Genomic DNA, 26,443 nt, shown 5'->3' on the forward strand with positions numbered 1-26,443 from the left:
ACTGATTGCAACCCTAGTCATAATGCCTATCACGATACCTAAGAAGCTTGATTTCATTTTCAGCTGACACCTAGTGCACCAACTCATGGGGTTTAATACCAAAGTGATGGTCCGGTCTCCAGCTGGTCTGACCTCCATTCGGACACATTTATGTCCAGTAGTTTTATTTCTGGGCCAGGGAACAGTCCGGCTGGAGACTGGGCCATCACTGCTTGTTTTGATGTCTGCCTCCCCACTTCTAGACTGTAAGCCCAGTGTGGGCAGGGATTGTCTCTCTTTATTGCTGAATTGTACTTTCCAAGCGCTTAGTACAGTGCTCTGCACACATTAAGTACTCAATAAATACGATTGAATGAATGAATGAATGCAAGGTAAAATCGGATGACCGCCCTCCTGATGCCTCTGACTTGGCTCTCCTGAAGACCACGGAGTCCTTCAGGGAGTAGCTCATGGAGTCCCACCTGCCTGGTGAAGGTCGCCCTGGGAGCTGCCTTAATTTAAAATGCTGTGAAGTGGGAGGTGGGGCCTTGGGTGCTGTCAAAAAATGTGCTTGCCGTCTTTGCGGAAGAAAGACACATGGAATTTCATTTAAAGGAGCTGAAGGGTCCATGAATCAGGCCGATGTCGCTGGCTTTGCTCACTTCCTACTTCTGGCCAATACTTTCCCGGCCTGGCTGTGTGTTGCAAAAGTGGCAAGTTAAAAGCTTCTCCAAAGACACTTAGGCCCGGTTTGTGGAGTGCAATCTCTTCCCTTTTCCTCTGCAGTGGAGTAAGAAATAACATCTGTTTCAGGAATCGACCACCTGGAACAGACTCTGCGGCATATGACCTAGCGGGATGCAGCCAGCCCCCACCGCGGCTGTTCTGTGACTGACGCCCAAGGTCGCGCCGGGGGGGACCAGTGGCCTAGTAGCACCGGTGCTGCGTCTGCCTGGAGCCAAGCGGATTAACCAAGGGGAGAAGGGAACAAGGGAAGGCAGACTTGGGCTGGAGAATGGATTCTTGTTATTCCCAGTGAAATTCTGCTTCAGTGGAACTGACAAGCGCACACTTGAGCCTTCCTTCCAGGGTTCCACCCCGCTCTCGAGGTAGAGGCGTGAAACATGGCTATGGGATGGGTCTGAGGTCTGATTTTGGAAGAATGAACAGCCTTGGAATCAATGGGAACCCCAGGAGGAAATGGAAAGGTTGCAGAAAAGGACACAGGGAAGGGGAGGAAAAGCAATCTGCTAATTTTACTGTGACTTTTTCCAACCCGAAAATGGAATCCATTATTCATTCATTCATTCGTTCAATCAATCATATTTATTGAGCACTTACTGTGTGCAAAGTGCTTGGGAAGTATGAGTCAGCAACATAGAGAAGGTCCCTACCCAACAACGGGCTCACAGCTTAGAAGTGGGGGGACAGACAACAAAACATGACATGTAGACAAGTGTCAACATTGTCAGAAAAAATAGAATTATAGCTATATGCACATCATTAACAAAATAAATAGAATAGTAAATATGTATAAGTAAAATAAATAGAGTAATAAATCTGTACAAATATATACAAGTGCTGTGGGGAGGGGAAGGAGGTAGGGTGGGGGGGATGGGGAGGAGGAGAGGAAAAAGGGGTTTCAGTCTGGGAAGGCCTCCTGGAGGGGGTGAGCTCTCAGTAGGGCTTTGAAGGGAGGAAGAGAGCTAGCTTGGCGGATGTGTGGAGAGAGGGCATTCCAGGCCAGGGGAAGGACGAGGGCCAGGGGTCGATGGTGGGACAGGCGAGAATGAGGCACAATGAGAAGGTTAGCGGCGGAGGAGCGGAGGGTGTGGGCTGGGCTGTAGAAGGAGAGAAGGGAGGTGAGGTAGGAGGGGGCGAGGTGATGGACAGCCTTGAAGCCGAGAGTAAGGAGTTTTTGCTTGATGTGCAGGTTGACTGGTAGCCACTGGAGATTTTTGAGGAGGGGAGTAACATGCCCAGAGTGTTTCTGCACAAAGATGATCTGGGCAGCAGCATGAAGTATAGACTGAAGTGGGAGAGACAGGAGGTTGGGAGATCAGAGAGGAGGCCGATGCAGTAATCTAGTCAGGATATGATGAGAGATTGAACCAGCAAGGTAGCGGTTTAGATGGAGGGGAAAGGGTAGGTCTTGGCAATGTAATGGAGGTGAGACCGGCAGGTTTTGGTGACGGATTGGATGTGTGGGGTGAATGAGAGAGTGGAGTCGAGGATGACACCTAGGTTGCAGGCTTGTGAGTCAGGAAGGATAGTAGTGCCATCTACAGTGACGGGAAAGTCAGGGAGAGGACAGGGTTTGGGAGGGAAGATAAGGATTCAGTCTTGGACATACTGAGTTTTAGATGGTGGGCAGACATCCAGATGGAAATGTCCTGAAGGCAGGAGGAGATACGAGCCTGGAGGGAAGGAGAGAGAGCAGGGGCGGAGATGTAGATTTGGGTGTCATCAGTGTAGAGATGATAGTAAAGCTGGGGCGGCAAATGAGTTCACCAAGGGAGTGAGTGTAGATAGAGAACAGAAGACCTGACCCTTGAGGAACCCCTACAGTAAGGGGATGGAAGGGGGAGGAGGAGCCCACAAAGGAGACTGAGAATGAACGGCCGGAAAGATGAGAGGAGAACCAGGAGAGGGTGGAGTCTGTGAAGCCAAGGTTAGATAGCATGTTGAGGAGAAGGGGGTGGTCCACAGTGTTGAAGGCAGCTGAGAGGTCAAGGAGGATTAGGATAGAATAGGAGCCATTGGATTTGACAAGCAGGAGGTCATTGGTGACCTTTGAGAGGGCAGTTTTGGTGGAGTGTAGGGGTCGGAAGCCAGATTGGAGGGGTTCTAGGAGAGAGTTGGCATTTAGGAATTCGAGGCAGCTAGTTTAGATGACTCGTTCTAGGAGTTTGGAAAGGAAGGGTAGGAGGGTGATAGGGCGATAACTAGAAGGGGAGGTGGGGTCAAGAGATGGTTTTTTTAGGATGGGAGAGATATGGGCATGTTTGAAGGCAGAGGGGAAGGAACCAGTGGAGAGTGAGCAGTTGAAGATGGAAGTTGGAAGTTGAAGATGGAAGATGGAAGTTATCCTGTCTGGGTGACAGACGGTCCCTGATGAAGATTTAGGGACTATGAGTGAGATGTAGAATTTGTTGGGGATACTCTTAGGGAAGTAACTGGCACATAGAAAGTGCCTGAAAATACCATTTTAAAAAACCAAACAAATAGGGAAGCAGCATGGCGTAGTGGTTAGAGCACAGGCCTGGGAGTCAGAAGGTCATGGGTTCTAATCCAGCTCCATCTCTTGGCAGATGTTGACCTTGGGCAAGTCTCTTTACTTCCTGTGCCTCAGTTAACTCATCTGTAAAATGGGGATTAAGACTGTGAGCCCCATGTGGGACAGGGACTGTATTCAATCCAATTTGCTTGTGTCCAGCCCAGTGCTTAATACAGTACCTGGCACATAGTGAACACTTAATAAACACCATAATAATTATTAATATTATTATTAAAAATTAAGAAAGGACAGTGTCAGTGAAGACAAGGAAAGATCATGTTTCCAGGAGAAAGGGATGGTCTGCAATGTCAGAGGCAGCTGAGAGATCCAGGAGGGTTAGGATGGAGTAGAGGCCATTTAACTTGTTAAGAAGGAGATCGATGGTGACCATTGAGAGAGCAGTTTCCATAGAATAATAATAATAATAATGATGGCATTTATTAAGTGCTTACTATGTGCAAATCACTGTTCTAAGCGCTGGGGAATTTACAAGGTGATCAGGTTGTCCCACATGGGGCTCACAGTCTTAATCCCCATTTTACAGAGGAGGTAACCGAGGCCCAGAGAAATGAAGTGACTTGCCCAAAGTCACACAGCTGACCAGTGGCAGAGCCGGGATTTGAACCGATGACCTCTGACTTCAAAGCCCGGGCTCTTTCCGCTGAGCCACGCTGCTTCCCTACTTCCCAAGCGCTTAGTACAGTGCTCTGCACACAGTAAGCGCTCGATAAATACAATGGAATGAATGAACGAATGAATGAAGCACTGTTCTAAGCGCTGGGGTGTTACAAGGTGATCAGGTTGCCCTCCGCACGGCTCACAGTCTTCATCCCCGTTTTACAGAGGAGGTAACAGGCCCAGGGAATCAATCAATCAATCAATCAATCGTATTTATTGAGCGCTTACTGTGTGCAGTAAGCGTTGACAACTTGTACTTCCCAAGCGCTTAGTACACTGCGTGCAGTAAGCACACAGTGTACTAAGCGCTTGGGAAGTACAAGTTGGCAACATAGTGAAGTGACTTGCCCAAAGTCACACAGCAGACAAGTGCATCCACCAAGTACCCACATCAGAGCAGAAGGGCCTGCTTTCTGGGGCTCCCTGAAGTGCCCAGAGATGGCTTCGCCGCGATGGACACAGGACGCCTTTCGCCACCTCCGGTCGCACGGCAACATAGTAAACTTCGTACATAGTGAGCGCTGGCAGAAGCCCCTGAGGACCAAGGCCCTGCTGAGAGCTCACCTCCTCCAGGAGGCCTTCCCAGACTGAGCCCCTTCTTTCCCCTCCCCCTCGTCCCCCTCTCCATCCCCCCGTCTTACCTCCTTCCCTTCCCCACAGCACCTGTATATATGTATATATGGTTGTACATATTTATTACTCTATTTATTTATTTATTTATTTATTTTACTTGTACATTTCTATCCTACTTATTTTATTTTGTTGGTATGTTTGGTTCTGTTCTCTGTCTCCCCCTTTTAGACTGTGAGCCCACTGTTGGGTAGGGACTGTCTCTATGTGATGCCAATTTGTACTTCCCAAGCGCTTAGTACAGTGCTCTGCACATAGTAAGCGCTCAATAAATGCGATTGATTGATTGATTGATTGATTGACCAGAGCCAGGTCTGAATCAACAGTCTTGCATCGTTCTCCCAATTCAGTGCTCCGCAAAGTGTATGTGCTGAACCAATGTCAGAAATGCTGTCAGCGCCCTTATGAGCTTATGAGCACCCTGTGCCCCTCGGCCCAATACTGGGACTGGCCGCAGAAGCCTGAGAACGAGCCGTGGGAAGGGAGACTGGGCCTTGAGCGCCATCCAGTGGAAGATTCCGACGAGACCCTCACCGGCCTCGCCAGGGACATTCCCCGCCCCGCACCGGGCTGCAGGGAGGAGATTCGCCGGCGGCTCTCTCAATCAATCAATCAATCAATCGGATGTATTGAGCGCTTACTGTGAGCCTTTTAGACTGTGAGCCCAATGTTGGGTAGGGACTGTCTCTATATGTTGCCAATTTGTACCTCCCAAGCGCTTAGCACAGTGCTCTTCACATAGTAAGCACTCAATAAATATGATTGATTGATTGATTGATTGATTACTGTGTGAAGAGCACTATACTAAGCTTTTGGTAGAGGACAGCGTAACAGGGCTAGTAGACACGTTCCCCGACCACAGCGAACTTACTGAAGAGGGTCATTATGGAGTAAAAGCCGAGTCCAGATGAAGGACTTTACCTCCTCACTGAGGAAGTTCTGTCAGGGGAGTAGATGATTCTATCAATCATTCAATCAAGGGTATTTTTCCCCCTCCCCTCGCCCCTTCCCTCCCCCCTCCCCTCCTTTACCAGCTCCACAACATCACTAAAACCTGCCCTTTCTTCTCCATCCAAACTGTACTACGTTGACACACTTACTCATCCTAACCTACCTGGATTGTTGCATCAGCCTCCTTGCTGACTTTGCAGCCTCCTTTCTCTCCCCACTCCAGTTCATACTTTACTCTGCTGCCCAGATCATTTTTCTACAAAAACGTTCAAGACATAACCTGCTCCTCAAAAAATTCCAGTGGTTGCCCATCCACCTCCTCATCAAACAAAAACTCCTTACCATTGGCTTTAAAGCACTCCACCACCTTGCCCCCTCCTACCTCAACTCGCTGCTCTCCTTCTAGAACCCAATCCATATAATTCGCTCCTGTAGCGCTCACCTTCTCACTGTGCCTAGATCTCACCTATCTCGCTGCCAACCCCTAGCCCACGTCCTGCCTCTGGCCTGGAATACCCTCCCTCCTCAAATCGGACAGGCAATTACTCTCCCCCACCTCAAAGCCTTATTGAAGGCACATTTCCTCCTAGAGGCCTTCCTAGACTAAACACCATCATTCCTCATCTCCCACTCCTTTCCATGTCACCCTGACTTGCTCCCTTTGCTCTGCTCACCTCCCAAACCCACAGCACTTAGGTACATATCTATAATTGTGTTTGTTTGTATTGATGTCTATCATTTTTCCCACCTGGGGAATTGCTCCCCCTATGATATCATGCATTTGACCTAAGAGCCCGTAACCAGGGATTTGACTTCCTTTTTAAACCAGGCGCTCCAATGACATGTTCCAAAAGTAAAACAAAACACCACTGTTACAGTGGAAAGCTTATTTTATATTAAAACAGGGGTTAGGCGCATATGCACACACACCCACGCGCACAAGAAATACAGCACCTATAGTTACACATCTAACTGGTTTTCCCCAAGTCTTTATAAAGATGATCCCACATTGGAGGAGTTGCAAGGAGTTGGATTGCCTGCAGCTCATCGTCATCCTGGTTCAAGTCTTAGGTGCTTGGTTGTGGCAGCCATAGGTGTCTTAGTGCATGGCTTAAGTGGTTCCATGCTGGGCAAAGAGGGCCAGTCCTTTCCCCTTTTTATCCTGTGTTCTTGGGGAGTTGCAGTAGGGGGCTGCTCTGGATTGCCTGCTGTCTTCCGCTCTTACCGGGTAAGACAGAGGGGACAGCGATCTCCCCCCGCCCCCCCAAAAGGCATATTCCTCCATGGGGCGTAGCCCCATCCAGCAGTCTTTTTCCTGCCCAGCAGAGCAATTTAGCCCCTCCTTAAGCCCTCTGCAAAACAATTCGGTTCCTCTCCAACAATTCAAGTTCAATCAATCAATTGATTGATTGATTGATTCAAGTCCTCCTGAAAGATAATGTAATTTCTCCTCTAAATCTTCCTTTGGCCTTGTTGCTCCTGGGGTCAAATAATACAAGATAGAATCAATCAATCAATCGTATTTATTGAGTGCTTACTGTGTGCAAAGCACTGTACTAAGCGCTTGGGAAGTACAAGTTGGCAAAATATAGAGACAGTCCCTACCCAACAGTGGGCTCACAGTCTAAAAGGGGGAGAAGGACAACAAAACAAAACATATTAACAAATTAAAATAAATAGAATAAATACGTACAAATATATATATATCCTGTATATATGTATATATACCTATATGTATGTTTGTATGTATTTATTACTCTATTTATTTATTTTATTTGTACATATTTATTGTATTTATTTTTATTTTATTTTTATTTTATTTATTTTTATTTCATTTATTTTATTTTATTGTATTTTATTATTTTTTTTATTTTGTTAATTTGTTAATATGTTTAATGTGTTAATATGTTTTGTTTTGTTGTCTGTCTCCCCCCCTCCAGACTGCGAGCCCGTTGCTGGGTAGGGACCGTCTCTAGATGTTGCCAACCTGCCCTTCCCAAGCGCCTAGTCCAGTGCTCGGTCCTTTGGCTTTGTTGCTCCCGGGTCAGATAATACAAAATGGACTCATTCTTTCACCACAGAGTCTGCTTTCCCAACTCTGGACTGTTAGCTCACTGTGGGAAGGGAATGCCACTGTTTATTGTTGTATTGTAATAATAATAATAATAATCATGGCATTTATTAAGCACTTACTATGTGCAAAGCACTGTTCTAAGCATGGGGGGGGTACAAGGTAATCAGGTTGTCCCATGGGGGGCTCACAGGGTTCATCCCCATTTTACAGATGAGGGAACTGAGGCCTGGAGAAGTGAAGTGACTTGCCGAAAGTCACACAGCTGAGAATTGGTGGAACCGGGATTTGAACCCATGACCTCTGACTCCAAAGCCTGGGCTCTTTCCGTTGAGCCACGCTGCTTCTCCCAAGCGCTTACTGATGTGCTCTGCATACAGTAAGTGCTCCATAAATACAATTAAATTCATTTATTCAATTGTAACTATTGAGCGCTTACTATGTATAGAGCACTGCATTTTGAATGAAAGTGCAGGAGAGATTTTAGGGAGATCGCACCTGATAGTTTCAATTTTTTCACTGTATTAGGTGGCAGGGTCATTGGGACAAGGGATGGGGAAGTAGGGAGTTTGAGGAGAGAGTTAACATACAGATACTGTTGGCACAGGCAATAGGCAAGGGAACCAATAAGAATGGAGAGGTATTGTTGCTGAACAGACAAGAGGGCAGAGTTCTAGCAGATGAGGATGAGTTTGAAACAGAGGCAATTAGCCTGATGTTTTCCACCAGCAGCACTCTGCAGCTGGAGCGCAAGAGCGGAGAACGGGAATTGTGAAGTTGATAGAAAGATATGAAGATGGGAAGCAGGATGGTGTAGTAGATAGAGCATGGGCCTGGGAGTTAGGTCATGGGTTCTAATCCCAGTCTGTATATATGTTTGTACATATTTATTACTCTATTTATTTTACTTGTACATATCTATTCTATTTATTTTATTTTGTTAGTATGTTTGGTTTTGTTCTCTGTCTCCCCCTTCTAGACTGTGAGCCCACTGTTGGGTAGGGACTGTCTCTACATGTTGCCAACTTGTACTTCCCAAGCGCTTAGTACAGTGCTCTGCACACAGTAAGCGCTCAATAAATACGATTGATTGATTGATTGCCACTTGTCCGCTGTGTGTGACCTTAGGCAAGGCACTTCACTTCTCTGTGCCTTAGTTACCTCATCAGTAAAATGGGAATTGAAACTGTGAGGCCCACATTGGACAGGGACTGTGTCCAGTCCAACTTGCTTGTATCCACCCTAGACCTTACTGCAGTGCCTGGTACATAATAAGCGCTTAATAAATACCATATTTATGATGATGATGATGATGATGATCTGGAGCTGTGGGTTGGTGATATGAGTTTGACCGAGGGTCAGGGGAGACAGGGAGTTGAGTTCAGTGCAGTGGGTGGTTTCAGGTTGTGAATTTGTGCGTCAAAAGAAGGTAATAATAATAATGATAATGGTATTTGTTAAGCACTTACTATGTGCCAGGCACTGTACTAAATGCTGGGATCGATACAAGCAGATCTGTCCCCCATTGGGCTCACAATCTCAATCCCCATTTTACAGATGAGAAAACTGAGATCCAGGGAAGTGAAGTGATCTGTTCAAAGTCACACAGCAGACCAGTGGCAGCGTTGGGATTAGAACCCATGACTTTCTGACTCCCAGCCCCGTGCTCTACCCAATACGCCACGCTGCTCCCCTTAAACTGGTTGATGTGCTGCAGGCCGCTCCTCTTGGTAGGTTGGCTATGAAGACCAAATCCACACCCAAACATGTTTTATCCCTTCACACATCAGCTTAGAACAGTGTTTTGCACATAGTAAGCGCTTAATAAATGCCATTATTATTATTATCAGGCGGATGGATGCAGGAGATACTGTCCCCAAGTCTGTGTGTCCGGCTGTTGCCTTTGGGGTGACCATCTCTCCTTGGTCTCAGGGGAACTCGTAGGTGAGGGCTGGGCTGACAGAGGGCTGGGAGCGGAGGGGGAGGGAGGAGGCTCAGGAGATTTTCTTCCCGCCTGTCCGCCCCCACCCTCAGCCTCACACGTGCCTTCACATGCTCTTTCTCCCCCATGCCGACACTTGTACACTCACACTCACACCGGTGCTTTTTCTCTTACGCATCAGGCAAAAACTCCTCACTCTCTGCTTCAAGGCTGTCCATCACCTCACCCCCTCCTACCTCACCTCCCTTCTCTCCTTCTCCAGCCCAGCCCGCACCCTCCGCTCCTCTGCCGCTAACCTCCTGACTGGGCCTCGTTCTCACCCGTCCCGCCATCGACCCCCGGCCCACGTCCTCCCCCGACCTGGAATGCCCTCCCTCCACACATCCGCCAAGCTAGCTCTCTTCCTCCCTTCAAAGCCCTACTGAGAGCTCACCTCCTCCAGGAGGCCTTCCCTGACTGATCCCCCTCCTTCCTCTCCCCCTCCCCATTCCCCCTCCTTACCTCCTTCCCCTCCCCACAGCACCTGTATCTATGTATATATGTTTGTACATATTTATTACTCTATTTATGTATTTTACTTGTACATATTTATTCTATTTATTTTATTTTGTTAATATGTTTTGTTTTGTTGTCTGTCTCCCCCTTCTAGACTGTGAGCCTAGTGAGAAGCAGTGTGGCTCAGTGGAAAGAACACAAGCTGTAGAGTCAGAGGTCATGGGTTCAAATCACGATTCTGTCAATTGTTCATTGTGTGACCTTGGGCAAGTCACTTAACTTCTCTGTGCCTCAATTCCCTCATCTGGAAAATGGGGATTAAGACTGCGTGTCCCCCGTGGGACAACCTGAGCACCTTGTAACCGCCCCAGCGCCTAGAACAGTGCTTTGCACATAGTAAGTGCTTAATAAATGCCATTATTATTATTATCCCCTCCTTCCTCTCGCCCTCTCCATCCCCCCGGCCTTACCTCCTTCCCCTCCCCACAGCACGTGTATATATGTTTGTATGTATTTATTACTCTATTTATTTATTTTATTTGTACATATTTATTCTATTTATTTTATTATCTTAATATGTCTTGTTTTGTTCTCTGTCTCCTCCTTCTAGACTGTGAGCCCACTGTTGGGTGAATGAAACGCGGCTATCCGCGTCTGGTCCTAGCGGTCCTCTTCCCACGCGGTCGCCGTCGCGCCTCTTGTCCCGCCCCTGCCTCCCATCTCGGCCAATGGGCGGGCGGCGGGAGATGCCCCCCATCAATCACTCAATCGTATTTATTGAGCGCTTACTGTGTGCAGAGCACCGGACTAGGCGCTTGGGAAGTCCAAGTTGGCAACATATGGAGACGGTCCCTACCCAACAGCGGGCTCACAGTCTTAAAGGGGGAGACAGAGAACGAAACCAAACATACTAACAAAATAAAATAAATAGAAGAGATATGTACAGGTAAAATAAATAAATAAATAGAGTAATAAACATGTACAAACATATATACAGGTATGCCCCACTTCGCCGCCGCCGCCGCCGCCGCCGCCGCCGCCGCCGCCGCCGTCCTGTTTGAATTCTGGGCGGGGCGAGGCGGCGCGGCTGCGATTGGCTGGGCGGCGGCCGCCCCGGGGCCGGATTGGCAGAGCGGGCGGGGGCGGTGACGTCATCCGCCTAAGAGGCCGCCCATTGGCTGGCGGCTGCGCCGGGCGGCTCGCAGCGGCCCAACTAGGAGCCGAACCGGGCCCGTCGGCAGCGAGGCGGATCGCCGGGCGCTGCCATGGAGCCGGTGCCCTGCCACCACCACGGTGGGTTGGCCGGGGCCGGGGCCGGGGCCGGGGCCGGAGGGGAGGGGGGATTGGGCCCCAACCCAATCCCTGCCCCCTTCTTCGGCCCCCAGGCTCCCTGTGCCTCCTCAAGACCGGTGTCCGCGACGGCCCCAACCGAGGGAAAAGCTTCTTCGTATGCCGGACCCCGGGCTGTGCCTTCGTGCGTCCCAGCGAGTAAGTCGTCAGCCGGGGCCGGGAAGGGGACACCGAGCTTCCGCCCTGCCCAGTCGGTCATCCTCCTCCTCAAAAATCTTCAGTGGCTACCGATCAATCCGCGCGTCAGGCAGAAACTCCTCACCCTTGGCTTCAAGGCTGTCCATCCATCCCCTCGCCCCCTCCTACCTCACCTCCCTTCTGTCCTTCTCCAGCCCAGCCCGCACCCTCCGCTCCTCCGCCGCTAATCTCCTCCCCGTACCTCGTTCTCGCCTGTCCCGCCGTCGACCCCCGGCCCACGTCCTCCCCCGGACCTGGAATGCCCCCAATCCCTCTGCCCCTCCGCCAAGCTCGCTCTCTTCCTCCCTTCAAGGCCCTACTGAGAGCTCACCTCCTCCAGGAGGCCTTCCCAGACTGAGCCCCTTCCTTCCTCTCCCCCTCGTCCCCCTCTCCATCCCCCCACCTCACCTCCTTCCCTTCCCCACAGCACCTGTATATATGTATAGATGTTTGTACATATTTATTACTCTATTTATTTATTGATTTATTTTACTTGTACAGATCTATTCTATTTATTTTATTTTGTTAGTATGTTTGGTTTTGTTCTCTGGCTCCCCCTTTTAGACTGTGAGCCCACTGTTGGGTAGGGACTGTCTCTAGATGTTGCCGACTTGGACTTCCCAAGCGCTTAGTACAGTGCTCTGCACACAGTAAGCGCTCAATAAATACGAATGATTGATTGATTCATTCATTCACTCATTCAGTCGTATTGAGCGGTTACTGTGTGCCGAGCACTGTATTGAGCGCTTGGGAAGTACAAGTCGGCGACATCTAGAGACGGTCCCTACCCAACATCGGGCGCACAGCCCCCGCCGATCCCCGCTCCCTCGTCCCGGTCCCTTCCCGGTCGACCCCCCTGTTCCCGAATCCTTCCCAGCCCCGCGGGAGAACAGGGGTCCGTCCTCCTTTTTGCGCCTGCAGCAGGAAGCAACTAGTCCCGGGTTCCTTCACCGGAGAGCAGGCTTAGGGCCTTGCTGAAAACACTCTTAGGTTTCTTTACGTTGGCCTTCTCAGTTTCCCTGCCTCCGCCCTCCCTCCTTAGTCCCAGTCAACGCATTATCATTATAATTAGTAATAATTGTGGTATTTGTTAAGTACTTAGTATGTGCCAAGCACTGTTCCAAGTACTGGGGTAGATATAGGGCAATCAGGTTGTCCCACGTGGGGCTCGCATTCTAAAATGTTGTGCCCACAGTCCCCCGTTCTCAAAAATCTCCAAAGATTGACCACCTTTCTGCACATCATATAGGATCTTCTGCCCATTGGCTTTAAGGCACTTCACCAGCTAAGTCTCCCAACTCATTCACACTCCGCGCCCCTTACCCATTTCTTCCAAAGCCACCCTTCTCACTGTGTCTCCGTTCTCTCGTGTAACAAAAAATTGGAAAATTTTCTGCCGCCGTCAGCATTCCTGCCTCTCACTGCTTGATCCATGAAAACTCCGTTGTGGAACTACAGGCTCTGCTTCAGCCTCAGGGCAAGAAAGAATACCGGTAAGTGCTGGGGAAATGGATGAATGTGTGATAATAACAACAATTTTGGATTGTGGTATTAATATGTGTTTTGGGTGTGCTTGCCACGCCCCAAGTATTGTATTAAGGGCAGAGCTGGGATTTTCCACTTGGAGAGCCAAGCCTGAATATTTGCACTGTCACTACCAGCTGGTATTTGTTCCTCCTTTACTGCTTTGCATTATCCATTGTGTATGTTGCTTTGATTCACGTTTTTTAAAAATAATGAGATTTGTTAGCTCCTTGCGAAGTGTGAGGCCATGCCTTCCTAATTGGTCCACTGACTTGGTCTTTTTCGCGTTTTTGTTTTTAAATGATTATTGCTTTGGTTGTTGTAATCGGGCGATGTGGCAGCACAATTGTGATGCTTCCCAGGCCTTCCCATTCCTCTCCCCATCCCCCCCGCCCTACCTCCTTCCCCTTCCCCCAGCACCTGTATATATGTTTATACGGATTTATTACTCTATTGATTTTACTTGTACATATTTACAGTGCTCTGCACATAGTAAGCGCTCAATAAATACGATTGATGATATTTACTATTCTATTTACTTTCTTTTGTTAATATGTTTTGTTTTGTTGTCTGTTTCGCCCGCCCTACCTTCTTCCCCACCCCACAGCACCTGTATATATGTTTGTACAGATTTATTACTCTATTGATTTTACTAGTACATATTTACCATTCTATTTACTTTCTTTTGTTAATATGTTTTGTTTTGTGGACTGGCTCCCCCTTCTAGACTGTGAGCCTGCTGTTGGGTAGGGACCATCTCTATGGTCTCTATGTTGCCAACTTGTACTTCCTAAGCTCTTAGTACAGTGCCCTGTACACAGTAAGCGCTCAATAAATACGATTGAATGAATGAATGAATGACCATCTCTATAGGTTGCCAACTTGTACTTCCCAAGCGCTTAGTACAGTGCTCTGCACACAGTAAGTGCTCAATAAATACGATTGAATGAATGAATGAATGACCGTCTCTATATGTTGCCAACTTGTACTTCCCAAGCGCTTAGTACAGTGCTCTGCACACAGTAAGCGCTCAATAAATACAAATGAATGAATGAATGACCGTCTCTATAGGTTGCCAACTTGTACTTCCCAAGCGCTTAGTACAGTGCTCTGCACACAGTAAGCGCTCAATAAATACGATTGAATTGAATTGTTGGAGTGTAAGCTCCTTGTTGGAGTGTAAGCTCCTTGTTGGAGTGTAAGCTCCTTGAGGGCAGGTTCTGGGTCTTCTGATAATAATAATAATAATAATAATAATAATAATGGCATTTGTTAAGCGCTTACTATGTGCAAAGCACTGTTCTAAGCACTGGGCACTGTTCTAATAGTAGCGCTATGTGGCAAACACTGTACTAAACACTGGGTAAATACCAGGTAATCAGGTCAGACCCGGCCTCTGTCTCACATGGGACTCAAAGTCTAAAGGGGAGGGAGAACAGGTATTGAATCCGCACTTTAGAGTTGAGGAAACTGATAATAATAATAATGATGGCATTTATTAAGCGCTTGCTATGTGCCAAGCACTGTTCTAAGCGCTGGGGAGGTTACAAGGTGATCAGGTTGTCCCTCGGGGGGGCTTACAGTCTTAATCCCCATTTTACAGATATCCCCATTTTACAGATGCACAGAGAAGTTAAATGACTTGCCCAAAGTCACACAGAAGACAAGTGTTAAAGGTAGATTCCCTGACTGTGAAGCCTGGGCTCTTTCCCCTGAGCTTCACTGCTTCTGCTTCTTCTTTTGACTGTTCCCCAAATGCCCACCACAGTGCTCCGTCACCTGCCGCGGTTCTTCCAGTGACGGTGGCGATCCCCTCTTAGCTGTTGAATAGTGAGTACCCCAGTGTGTAGAGCTCTTTACCAGATGCTTGACATCAACTCCTAAATGTTGTTGAGGGCAGGTTTGAATTGAGGTGGTTTTCATTTAAGGAGCTGTTGGCGGAGAACTCACAGTTCAGCGGGAACTGGAAGTTCCACCTAGACCGTAAGCTTGTGGGCAGGGAACATGTCTATCAACTCTGTTGTATGTATTCTCTCAAATGCTTAGTACAGTTCTCTCTGCACATAGTATAATTGATAAATATGATTGATTGAAAAGCAGAGCCCAGTAAGACCGAATGCCAGGATGAGTTTATTCTGGGTCCCAAGAGTAGGCTGCAGAAACTCAAGCGGCAGTTTAGCTGGTTTTGGAAAATTCCTCCTGTTTGTCTCCCCCTTTAGCATGAGCAGCCTGTGTTTTGGCTCCAAGGCCTCTGAAATACTAAGCCTCGATTGAGTGCCGTCCCCCGAATTCATGGTGTCACTTTCACAGAATGGGGGGACCCATTCGGAACAAACAGTCTGGCTGGCACTCTCCTGACTCCATCGTCATCATCATCAATCATATTTATTGAGCGCTTACTGTGTGCAGAGCACTGTACTAAGTGCTTGGGAAGTACAAGTTGGCAACATATAGAGACAGTCCCTACCCAACAGTGGGCTCACAGTGTAAAAGGGGGAGACAGAGAACAAAACCAAACATACTAACAAAATAAATAGAATAGATATGTACAAGTAAAATAAATAGAGTAATAAATATGTACAAGCATATATACATATATACAGGTGCTGTGGGGAAGGGAAGGAGGTAAGATGGGGGGATGGAGAGGGGGACGAGGGGGACTCCAGTAGTGGTGGTAGTGTAGGGGTGTACTTATCGAGTGCCCACTTGGTTGTGGTGCACTGTATTGGGAGCTTGGGAATAATGATGATAATAATAATTAATAATAATAATATTTGTTAAGCTCTTACTATGTGCCAAGTACTGTTCTAAGTGCTGGGGTAGATACAAGATAATCAGGTTGTCCCACGTGGGGCTCACAGTCTTAATTCCCACTTTACTGATGAGGTAACTGAGGCACAGAGAAGTTAAGTGACTTGCCCAAGGTTACACAGCAGACAAGTGGCGAGCCGGGATTAGAACTCCTGACTTCTGATTCCCAAGCCCATACTCTTTTCACTGAGCCACGCTGTAATTGTGGTATTTGTTAAGCGCTTACTATGTGCTAGGCACTGTACTAAGTGCTGGGATGGGTACAAGCAAATCAGGTTGGACATAGTCCCTGTCCCTGCCCCTGGCCCACAGTTTCGATCCCCATTTTACAGATGAGGGAACTGAGGCACAGAGAAGTGAAGTGACTTGCTCAGAGTCACACAGCAGACTGGTGGTGGAGCTGGGATTAGAACCCATGACCTTCTGACTCGCAGGCCCGTGCTCTATCCACTACGCCACGCTGCTTCTCTCAATTATGGCATTTGTTAAGCGCTTACTAAGTGCCAGGCACTGTACTAAGTGCTGGGTTGGAAAAAAGCAAATGGGACTGGACACAGCCCCTGTCAATCAATCAATTGTATTTATTGAGCGCTTACTGTATCCAGAGCACTGTAATAAGCGCTGTCCCATGTGGGGCTCACAATCCCAATCCCCATTTTACAGATGAAGGAACTGAGGCCCAGAGAAGTGAAGTGATTTGCGTAAGGTCACATACAGCAGACAAGTGACAGAGCTGGGATTAGAACTCATGACCTTCTGACTCTCAGGCCTGTGCTCTATCTGCTAAGCCATGCTGTTTCTCTAAGCCATGCTGCTTAGAGCATGGTGCAGAGGTGCTAAGTCCTCTGCCCACAAAGAGTTTCCACTCTAACCGGGGGGACCCCGTATGGGCATCTTCAGTGTTTCCAGGGTAAGTCCTTCTGGTGTGCTGAAGCTCGGAGTGGCCAGGCCGGGCAGGTGAGCCTGGAAGGACCTCCGGAGACCAGCCTTGAGCCTCTGCACATCCGCCAAGCTAGCTCTCTTCCTCCCTTCAAATTCCTACTGAGAGCTCACCTCCTCCAGGAGGCCTTCCCGGACTGAGCCCCCTTTTTCCTTTCCTCCTCCCCATCCCCCCCCGCCCTACCTCCTTCCCCTCCCCACAGCACCTGTATATATGTTTGTCCAGATTTGCTACTCTATTTTACTTGTGCATATTTACTGTTCTATTTATTTTGTTAATGATGCGCATCTAGCTTTACTTCTGTTTATTCTGATGACTTGACACCTGTTCACATGTTTTGTTTTGTTGTCTGTCTCCCCCTTCTAGACTGTGAGCCTGTTGTTGAGTAGGGACCGCCGCTATGTGTTGCCAACTTGTACTTCCCAAGCGCTTAGTACAGTGCTCTGTACACAGTAAGCGCTCAATAAATAGGATTGAATGAATGAATGAACTTTATGAGCTCTTCTGGGGCGGAGCAAGAGGAATAGGCAGAGTCAGGGGTCTCGTGGCTGCTGCCCACCAGCCTCTCTAGCTCTCATTTCTGCGTTTGGTCTCCCGTCAGATTGTACTACCGCTGCAGCCGGGGTCGCGGGGAGAAGCAGCACTGGTGTGGCAGCATTCCCTGGCAGGTACGGGCAGCTTGCTAAGCGTTGGAGGCATCCGGTGTCGGCGGCAATGGCTGCGGCGGAGGGTGATTGGTCAGCAGCAGCTCGGGGAGCTGCTCTCCCCAGACCCATGCATGGGCTCACTGGGAGGGTCCCTGGCCTCCTCTAATACCTTCTTTTCTGTGCCCTCAATCAACCTCAGGCCCTGGAGGCCCAGTCCGGGTGGTGTGTCGAGGGTTATCCAGCAAGCTGTCCATCATTCAATCACAGAGGAAGCTCTTTCTCTGTGGCTCAGGACCACTGTGCTTGGTGTGGGTTGTGGGGGTGGGTTAATTGCACTGGGGAAGACATTATTTCAGTGCAACATGGTGCTCCTGTGTGTGAGAGAGAGTGAGTGTATGTGCGTGTATGCAGGTGTGTGCGCATAGGTGTGAGTCTGGTCCTCCGCGCTGTCTCCTAGAGCCCTGATGTCCGAGACCTGACCAAGACCGAGCAAGCCCAAGGGGCCACTGAGAGGCTCCGTAACCTGCCCCCCAACCACCCACGGAATCCTTTCCGTGTCCTTGACAAGAATCAGGAACCCTCCCGCTGGGGCCAGCTGAGCACCGGAGAAGGAGAGCGGAAGCGGGTGGAAGTACAGGAGGTGAAGCAAAATCCCAAATTGACTGAGGAGGAGGAACAGCAGCAGAGATGGCAGAGGGCGGAGCAGCTGAGCAGAAGGCCAGGCAAGACAGGGGTGGGCGAGGCGGAGAGAGCCATTCCCCCGTGCTCAGTTGGTGCTGGGGAAACTCCTGCCCAGAAGGACCCCTCAAAGCTCGGGGCAGAACGACCCCCTGGTGTGAGGCCAGAGGAGCCCTCGGCCTTCTCAAAGCCAGACGAGACCAAGGCCAGAGACCGGAGTGACCGGGAACTCAAGAGGTGTGATCCTCCAAGAGAGGCAGCCCCTGGCGGTGGACGCGCTGGTGATGAACCTCGGGAAGAGAAGCCGTTCAACAGCGAGCGGTCGTGGGGCCACCCGGCCGATCTGGCCGAGGAGCCGGGCCAAGGGCAGGCTGCAGCGAAGAGCCTTGGGGACACCGGCGGGGACAGTGGCCAGGGTAGACCCGGTGCTCAGGGAGCTCCCACTCAGAGAGAGCCACCGGGTGACCGTTGGAGAGAGAACGAGAGTAGTAACAGTGAGGAAGAAGAGGGGGTGGCTTTATTGTCTAAGAAGCCAGGGCACAGGCCGTGCCCCGGCCCGGTTCTGGATTTGTGTCAGGACCGTAAGGAAGCGTCCAGCAGTGCTGGGCAGAAGACGATCCCATCCTTCCCCGGGTTCCAGAAGAACCCCCCGCAGGCAGAACCTCTGGACCCCAGAGCCCAGCATGGGCTTCTCACGGCACAACTCAAGCAGAAAAAGGTGATTGGCTCCGGGAGTGGGGAGTGGGGAGCGGGAACGGGAGGCAGGGCTGGTGAGGGAGCGGCCCTGGTCCAGGAAGTGGGGTGCTCATGGGAAGGTGAGTGATTGGGCTGTGGTCATGTTTTCCAGAGCACACTGGCCTCGGTGAACATCCAGGCTCTGCCGGACAAGGGCCAGCGGCTGCTGAAGCAAATTCAGATGTTGGAGGAAGCTCTGAGCTCCCTCACTCTTCCCAAAGAAGCTCCCGAAGAGCAGGGTGAGAGCTAGATTCAGCCCCAGCCCATTGCCACACATTTTGCAACCTGCTTCGGGTGTTGCAATTTCCTAAAACAACCCAGTGCACACACTTGGTTCCTCTAACACCAACCTACTTACTGAACCTCAGTCTCGTCTGTCTCGCTGTCGACCCCTTGCCCATGTCCTCCATCTGGCCTGGAACTCCCTCCCCTTTCACGTGCAACAAACCACCACTCTTCCCACTTTCAGAGCCTTATAAAAGTCACAGCTCCAAGAGGTCTTCCCTGCTTAAGCCCTTTTCCCCAACTCCCTCTCCCTTCTGCATCACCTATGCACCTGTATCCTTATGTATCCTTTAAGCACTTGATACTCACCCCACCCTCAATTCCACAGCTTGTATGTACTGGTCTGTAGTGTATTTTAATGTCGTTCTTCCCCTCTGGTCTGTAAGTTTCTGGGGGGCAGGGATCGTGTTTACCAACTCTGTTGTATTGTACCATCCCAAAAACTTAATACAGTGCCTGCACGCAGTAAGCACTCAATAAATTGTCATATATTGATTGATTTTGAAGCCCTCTGGGGACACAGCTCTCCCCTCCCCATCATCTCTTCTAGACTGTGAGCCTGCTGTTGGGTAGGGACCGTCTCTATATGTTGCCAACTTGTACTTCCCAAGCGCTTAGTACAGTGCTCTGCACACAGTAAGCGCTCAATAAATATGATTGATTGAATCTCTTCACTCTCACCTAGCCACCCTTCTAGTTCAGCCCTGTTCCAGGAGGGGTCTCTACTAAGAATTTCTCCTTTCTTTCGCCCACAACTGGCCCAGCCCAGCCCTTGGGTCAGCTAGCCCAATTTTCCTGGCCATCCTACTCGTCCAGCACCAACCCTTGTTGGGAGCGATTAATGGTTAGAAAACAGGATCCCTGTCCTCAAGGAGCTTCCAGTCTAGCTAGGAGGGAAACTACTTACACACCAGAGAAAGTAGCCAAACAGTGCTGTAGCTAAAGTGATCTGTACAGAATGCAAGGAAGAGTGAGTACAGAAGTACTGAGGAGAGAAGAGGGAGAATGGGACCAGATGAAAGAAAACTGAATGAATGGAGGACATTCTGAGGCTGAGGCGTGGGGTTCGAGGTGCCCTGAGTCCCTCCTGGGTAATGCACTACCCCCCTGAGTGTGGAAGGCCCTGAGTTTGTGCGAGGGCACAGGGCTTGGCCCGACACTGAGCGATCGGCCATACGGTTTGAGGATGGAGTCCTGCGATTTCAGGTTGAGCAGAACTACCCCTGGTGAGTGGCACTGTCTGCCCAGGTCACTCTTCTAATTTTATACATACATGTATATATGTGTGTGCGCGCGCGCACACCCACTGTTGGGTAGGGACCATCTCTATATGTTGCCAACTTGTACTTCCCAAGCGCTTAGTACAGTGCTTTGCACACAGTAAGCGCTCAATAAATACGATTGAATGAATATATATATATATAAAATCTGTCTCTCTCTCTCTCCCCCTCTATCCCTGTCTCCCTCTCTCCTTCCACGAGCAGCCCCAGATGCTGTGCAGAGCCGTTCCCAGGACCCTCTCAGCAAGTCCGACCCTGAACCGGCCTCTAGGCAGGCCCCCAAGCCACCTCAGCCCCCCAGTGCCCTGGGACTATCTGCGCCCCAGCAGGCGGGCCCTGGGCACTCCCGTCACCACCAAGGAGGTAAGAAGCAAGCAGTCGTGGGTGGCGAGGCGACAGCGGGTCTTTTGTAGGCGATGAGGGAGGACCCTAGGTTCATAATCCCTTGGGCTTCTGGGAGAAAGGTGCTAAGGGTGTCTTCGCTCCACCCTGGGAGGAGGAAGCTCCCATTTCTGTTCTCTCTGCTAGCTGTTTCCCGGCTGCCTGTTCCCCTCCAGCCAGACTTCTGGCCTGGAGCAGTTGCAGTAGGGACAGGGCACTGCCAGGCTGAAGCAGCTGCCTGGCATCCTAGGGATTTAACCTCTGCTAGCCTGTCCCCCTGCCAATCAATCAATCAATCAATCGTATTTATTGAGCGCTTACTGTGTGCAGAGCACTGTACTAAGCACTTGGGAAGTACAAGTTGGCAACATATAGAGACAGTCCCTACCCAACAGTGGGCGCTCAGTCTAGAAGGGGGAGACAGAGAACAAAACCAAACATATTAACAAAATAAAATAAATAGAATAGATATGCACAAGTAAAATAAATAAATAAATAAAAAGAGTAATAAATATGTACAAACATATATACATATTTACAGGTATATATGCCAGCTCTCTCTGCCAATGTCCCACCATCCCGGCAGGCTTCGGGGAGCTGTGGGGAGGGAGTGCACTCCCAGGGAGGTCAGAGTGGGCATGGCATGGGGACGATGGGGCTCTTGAGGGGTTTCCCCGCTCAGTGCTGAGGGGCCCAGTAGAACATATTGTACATATTTACTATTCTATTTTGTTAATGATGTGCATCTAGCTTTACTTCTGTTTATTCTGATGACTTGACACCTGTCCACATGTTTTGTTTTGTTGTCTGTCTCTCCCTTCTAGACTGTGAGCCCGTTGTTGGGTAGGGACTGTCTCTGTATGTTGCCAACTGTACTTCCCAAGCACTTAGTCCAGTGCTCTGCACACAGTAAGCGCTCAATAAATACGATTGAATGAATGAATGAGAAACCATGGCTAGGAGTCCTGCATCTTGGCTTCCATTGGCTGTTCCATCCCTGACCTCTGATTTTTTCATCTGTGTATGAACTTGAGGGTGGGGTTGGGGTGGGTGGTCTGAAGGAGCGAGGTAGGGGAAGGAGACTGAGCTCGTTGTGGGCAGGGATTGTCACTCTTTATTGTTTTATTGTACTTTCCCAAGTGCCTAGCACAGTGCTCTGCGCACAGTAAGAACTTAATAAATACGATTGAGTGAATGAATGAAATGAGATGGAGGGGAGAGGGATAGGAGAAGGAAGAGTGAGTAGAAGGCCCTGGTGTGCATTGTCTCTGCTGCCACCACTGCCAACAACACCCCCTCTACCACTTCCACTTGGCTGACCCTCTCGGCTTCAGGCCTGGGCGTGAGTGGCTCCATCTGACCTCTCCCTGGAGCTGGACAAGCAGCCAACTGCCACCGGGCAACCTGGGGCATCTGCTGGCATTCAGTAGGCACTGCAGAGTGGGCACCCCATAGCCACACCCCGGCTGCCACCCGTGGGCCCCACAGGATCAGCGCAACACAACCAATGCTGCTGTCGGCATGCCAGGCCCGAAGCTTGGGGAAGGCCTGAGGTGGCCACACCTCCTCCTTCCTCTGGTTCCATCTAGCACCTAGTGCTGGGGTGGACACCTGAGGATCGGGTCCAATGAGGTTTCGGTTCGTCATGGGACTTGTAGTCTCAGGGGGAATGAGAGCCAGGCTCTCACCCAACTTTTAGATGGGGAGGGGGAGGTTGGGGCCCAGAGAGGTATGATGACTTGCCCAGTATCACATATCAGGGAGCTGCCATTTTGACTCCTCAGGCCCCTATTCATTCCTTCAATCGTATTCCTCAGGTCCCTATTTATTCATTTAATCGTATTTATTGAGCACTTACTGTGTGCAGAGCACTGTACTAAGCGCTTGGGAAATACAAATCGGCAACATATAGAGACGGTCCCTACCCAACAATTGGCTCACAGTGTAGTAGGGGGAGACAGACAACAAAACAAGTAGACAGGTGTCAATACTATCAGAACAAATAGAATTATAGCTATATACACATCATTAATAAAATAGAGTAATATGTGCAAATATACACAAATCCTGTGGGGAGGGGAAGGAGGTAGGGCAGAGGGAGGGGTGGGTGATGGGGAGGGGAGGAGGAGAGGAAAAGGGGGGGCTCAGTCTGGGAAGGCCTCCTGGAGGAGGTGAGCTCTCAGTAGGGCTTTGAAGGGAGGAAGAGAGCTAGTTTGGCAGATGTGTGGAGAGAGGGCATTCCAGGCCAGAGGTAGGACATGGGCTGGGGGTCGATGGTGGGACAGGCGAGAACGAGGCACAGTGAGGAAGTTGGTGGCAGAGGAGTGGGGGGTGCGGCCTGGGCTGTAGAAGGAGAGAATGGAGGTGAGGTAGGAGGCGGCGAGGTGATGGAGCCTAGAGTGAGGAGTTTTTGCTTGATTTGAAGGTTGATAGGTAACCACTGGAGATATTTGAGGAAGGGAGTGACATTCCCAGAGCGGTTCTGTAGAAAGATGATCCGGGCAGCAGAGTGAAGTGTAGACTGAAGCGGGGAGAGACAGGAGGATGGGAGATCAGAAAGGAGGCTGATGCAGTAATCCATTTGGGATAGGATGAGAGATTGAGCCAGCAAGGTAGCAGTTTGAATGGAGAGGAAAAGGTGGATCTTGGTGATGTTGTGGAGGTGAGACCAGCAGGTTTTGGTGATGGATTGGATGTGTGGGGTGAATGAGAGAGCGGAGTCAAGGATGACACCAAGTTTGCGGGCTTGTGAGATGGAAAGGATGGTAGTGTCATCCACAGTGATGGGAAAGTCAGGGAGAGTACAGGGTTTGGGAGGGAACATAAGGAGCTCAGTTCTGGACATTTTGAATTTTAAATGGCTGGCATACATCCAGATGGAGATGTCCTGAAGGCAGGAGGAGGTACAAGCCTGGAGGGATGGAGAGAGAACAGGGGTGGAGATGTAGATTTGGGTGTCATCAGCTTAGAGAAAATAGTTGAAGCCGTGGGATTGAATGAGTTCACCAAGGGAGTGAGTATAGATGGAGAACAGAAGGGACCAAGAACTGACCCTTGAGGAACCCCTACAGTAAGGGGATGGGAGGGGGAGGAGGAGCCCGCAAAGGAGACAGAATGAATGGCCAGAGAAATAAGAGGAGAACCAGGAGAGGACGGAGTCTGTGAAGCCAAGTTTGGATAACATGTTGAGGAGAAGGGGGTGGTCCACAGTGTCGAAGGCAGCTGAGAGGTCAAGGTGGATTAGGATAGAGTAGAAGCCATTGGATTTGGCAAGAAGGAGGTCATTGGTGACCTTGGAGAGGGCAGTTTCGGTGGAGTGTTGGGGTCGGAAGCCAGATTGGAGGGGGTCTAGGAAAGAGTTGGAGTTGAGGAATTTGAGGCAGCAAGTCTAGACGACTCATTCTAGGAGTTTGGAAAGTAAGTGTAGGAGGGAGATAGGGCGATAACTAGAAGGGGCAGTGAGGGATGGGGAAGACATGAGCGTGTTTGAAGGCAGAGGGGAGGAACCAGTGGAGAGTGAGTGGTTGAAGATGGAAGGTAAAGAGGGGAGGAGGGAAGGGGCGAGAGTTTTCATAAGGTGAGCGGGAATGGGGTCTGAAGCACAGGTGGATGGGGTGACACTTGAGAGGAGGGAGGAGATCTCATCTGAAAGTATTGCTTTGAAGGATGGGAAAGTAGAGGAGAGGGTTTGAGAGCTGGGGGGATGGAGCACGGGGAGAGGTGACTTTGGAGTGCTCAGACCTGATGGTGTTAATTTTACTAATGAAGTAGGTGGCCAGATCTTTGGGGGTTTTCAGTTCTGGGGGTGGGGTTTAAGGGCTCACTACAGCTCTGGGGATGAAGCCATTGGCTCTGCTCCCTCAGAGGCAACCCAGCATTGGCAGCAGTTGTCACCTTCACTTCTTTTCCTCCAAAGGCCATTTCCCCCCTCATCTTCCCCAGGCACGGCTTTAGCATCGTCCCCCTCCCAACCCCGAGTGTATTCTCTCTCTCTCTTTCCTCCTCTCTCCCACCCCTCCCATCTTCCCCGCTTGACTGGTCAGAAAGTGCCCGTGGATGAGGACTTTGGTGCTTTCTGAGTGTTTCATCTCTCTGGCCACCGTGAGGTGACGAACTCTGGCCAGTCAGCTTGCCCCCACCCCTCCAGGTGATGTCCAGGAGCACATCTGGGCGGTGTGGAAACGCACCAGCGAAGCCATCGACCACCTCCATAAATCCCTGGAGACGCGCCCCACAACAGAGACCGAGGCGGAAGACCCTCCTGGGCTGAAGGTGGGATCGGGGAGGTGGTCTCCATGCTTATGGACCCTCCAAAGCCCCCTTTCTGAAGTGCAGGGCCCTCCATCTTAGGAACTATAAGAGCGAGTGAGCCCAGATGGACTAGGGCCAGGCCAGGGTGGGATGCCAGCTGCCCACGGAGCCTGGGGTCAGTGACGTGGCTACTGCACTTGCTTGGGGTCACCTGTCTCCACTGGAAAGGGACTTTTGCTGTGGGATGGATGACTAGGGAGGATTGGGCTGATCTTTGGTGAAAATAGTTGCTTTATAAACACCAGGCAGGAGTGAGGCCCAACACGGTGCAGGCTGTCACGGCTGGTGGAGTCCCCGTGGGGGCCGTGGCATCGCACCAGGGCCCCCTGGGTTTCTCATTTGGGGAAGCGGCCCAGTCCCTTGCCTGGGAGTGGCCAGGGTCGGGAGAGCACTCACTGGATAGAGGGTGACAGTCTTCCGACATCCCTGGATTTTAGGTGTTGTCACCGACGGTCCACCCGTCGTTGGTCCTTCCTGGGGGCTGAGCACTCTACAGGGAGGCAGCGTGGCCTAGTGGGAAGAGGCTGGTCCAGGGAGTCAGGTGAACTGGGTTCTAATCCCAGCTCTACCACCTGCCTTCTGTGGGACCTTGGACAAATCACTTAACTTCTCTGTGCCTTGTTTGTAAAATGGGGATTAAATCTTCATCCCTTCTACGTAGACTGGGAGCCTCTTGTGGGCCAGGGACTATGCCCAACCTAATTATCTTGTATCTATCCCAGTGCTTAAAAGAGTGATTAGGATATAGTAAGCATGGCACTATACCACAAGAATTCATTATTATCGTCATCTGGAGAATCCCTCTGCAGCCCCAGCCCCCTTGTCTGTTGCCCTCACCCCGACTCTGCCATCGCTATTCCAGGTGTCTCTGCTGCTGCACCAGAGGCAGGCGCTGGCATGGTTGCTGTGGCGGGAAAGTCAGAATCCCCAGGGAGGAATTCTGGGTGAGTTGGCAGGCTGGCATTTTTGCCCGGCTCTTCGGATGGGATACCCGGCTGGCCCGAGGCTGAGTGCCTCCGGTCAGCAGCAGGTCCGCCGGTGTCCCCGCCCTGCCTGAAGGCGGGACCTGCAAGTGCTCAGAATTTGTGCTGCTACCCGGATGCCCGGGACAGCTCCTCGGGCTCCTGGGAAGGAAGCTAATAGTGCCCCAACTCCAGAGGGGGCCCAGGCTAAGTGGTGGGCGGGGGGCATCTGGGCTTGTCCTGGTCTTCCTGAGGTCTTGTTCCGGGGTCTTCTGCCCTTGGGTCCCCCAAGCCAGGGTGCTGGCAGTGGCTGTGGGTGGAGCAGACCTCCAGATTTGT

General features: G+C 50.3%; 1 protein-coding gene across 1 annotated transcript in view; it reads left to right on the forward strand.

The window, feature by feature from the left end:
• The first annotated feature begins 11,269 nt into the window (after window positions 1–11,269).
• Window positions 11,270–26,443, forward strand: part of TTF2 (transcription termination factor 2) — a 33,011-nt gene continuing 17,837 nt past the window's right edge. The window contains exons 1-9 of the mRNA XM_038763256.1: window positions 11,270–11,316; window positions 11,409–11,511; window positions 12,957–13,043; window positions 17,427–17,493; window positions 17,930–18,868; window positions 18,998–19,124; window positions 20,655–20,813; window positions 24,979–25,103; window positions 26,005–26,086. Coding sequence (XP_038619184.1) covers window positions 11,289–11,316; window positions 11,409–11,511; window positions 12,957–13,043; window positions 17,427–17,493; window positions 17,930–18,868; window positions 18,998–19,124; window positions 20,655–20,813; window positions 24,979–25,103; window positions 26,005–26,086 — 1,717 coding nt within the window. The 5' untranslated portion in view covers window positions 11,270–11,288. The remainder of the gene's footprint in view (window positions 11,317–11,408; window positions 11,512–12,956; window positions 13,044–17,426; window positions 17,494–17,929; window positions 18,869–18,997; window positions 19,125–20,654; window positions 20,814–24,978; window positions 25,104–26,004; window positions 26,087–26,443) is intronic.

This window comes from Tachyglossus aculeatus, chromosome 21, assembly GCF_015852505.1.
Source record: "Tachyglossus aculeatus isolate mTacAcu1 chromosome 21, mTacAcu1.pri, whole genome shotgun sequence".
Classification (NCBI taxonomy): Eukaryota; Metazoa; Chordata; class Mammalia; order Monotremata; family Tachyglossidae; genus Tachyglossus; species Tachyglossus aculeatus.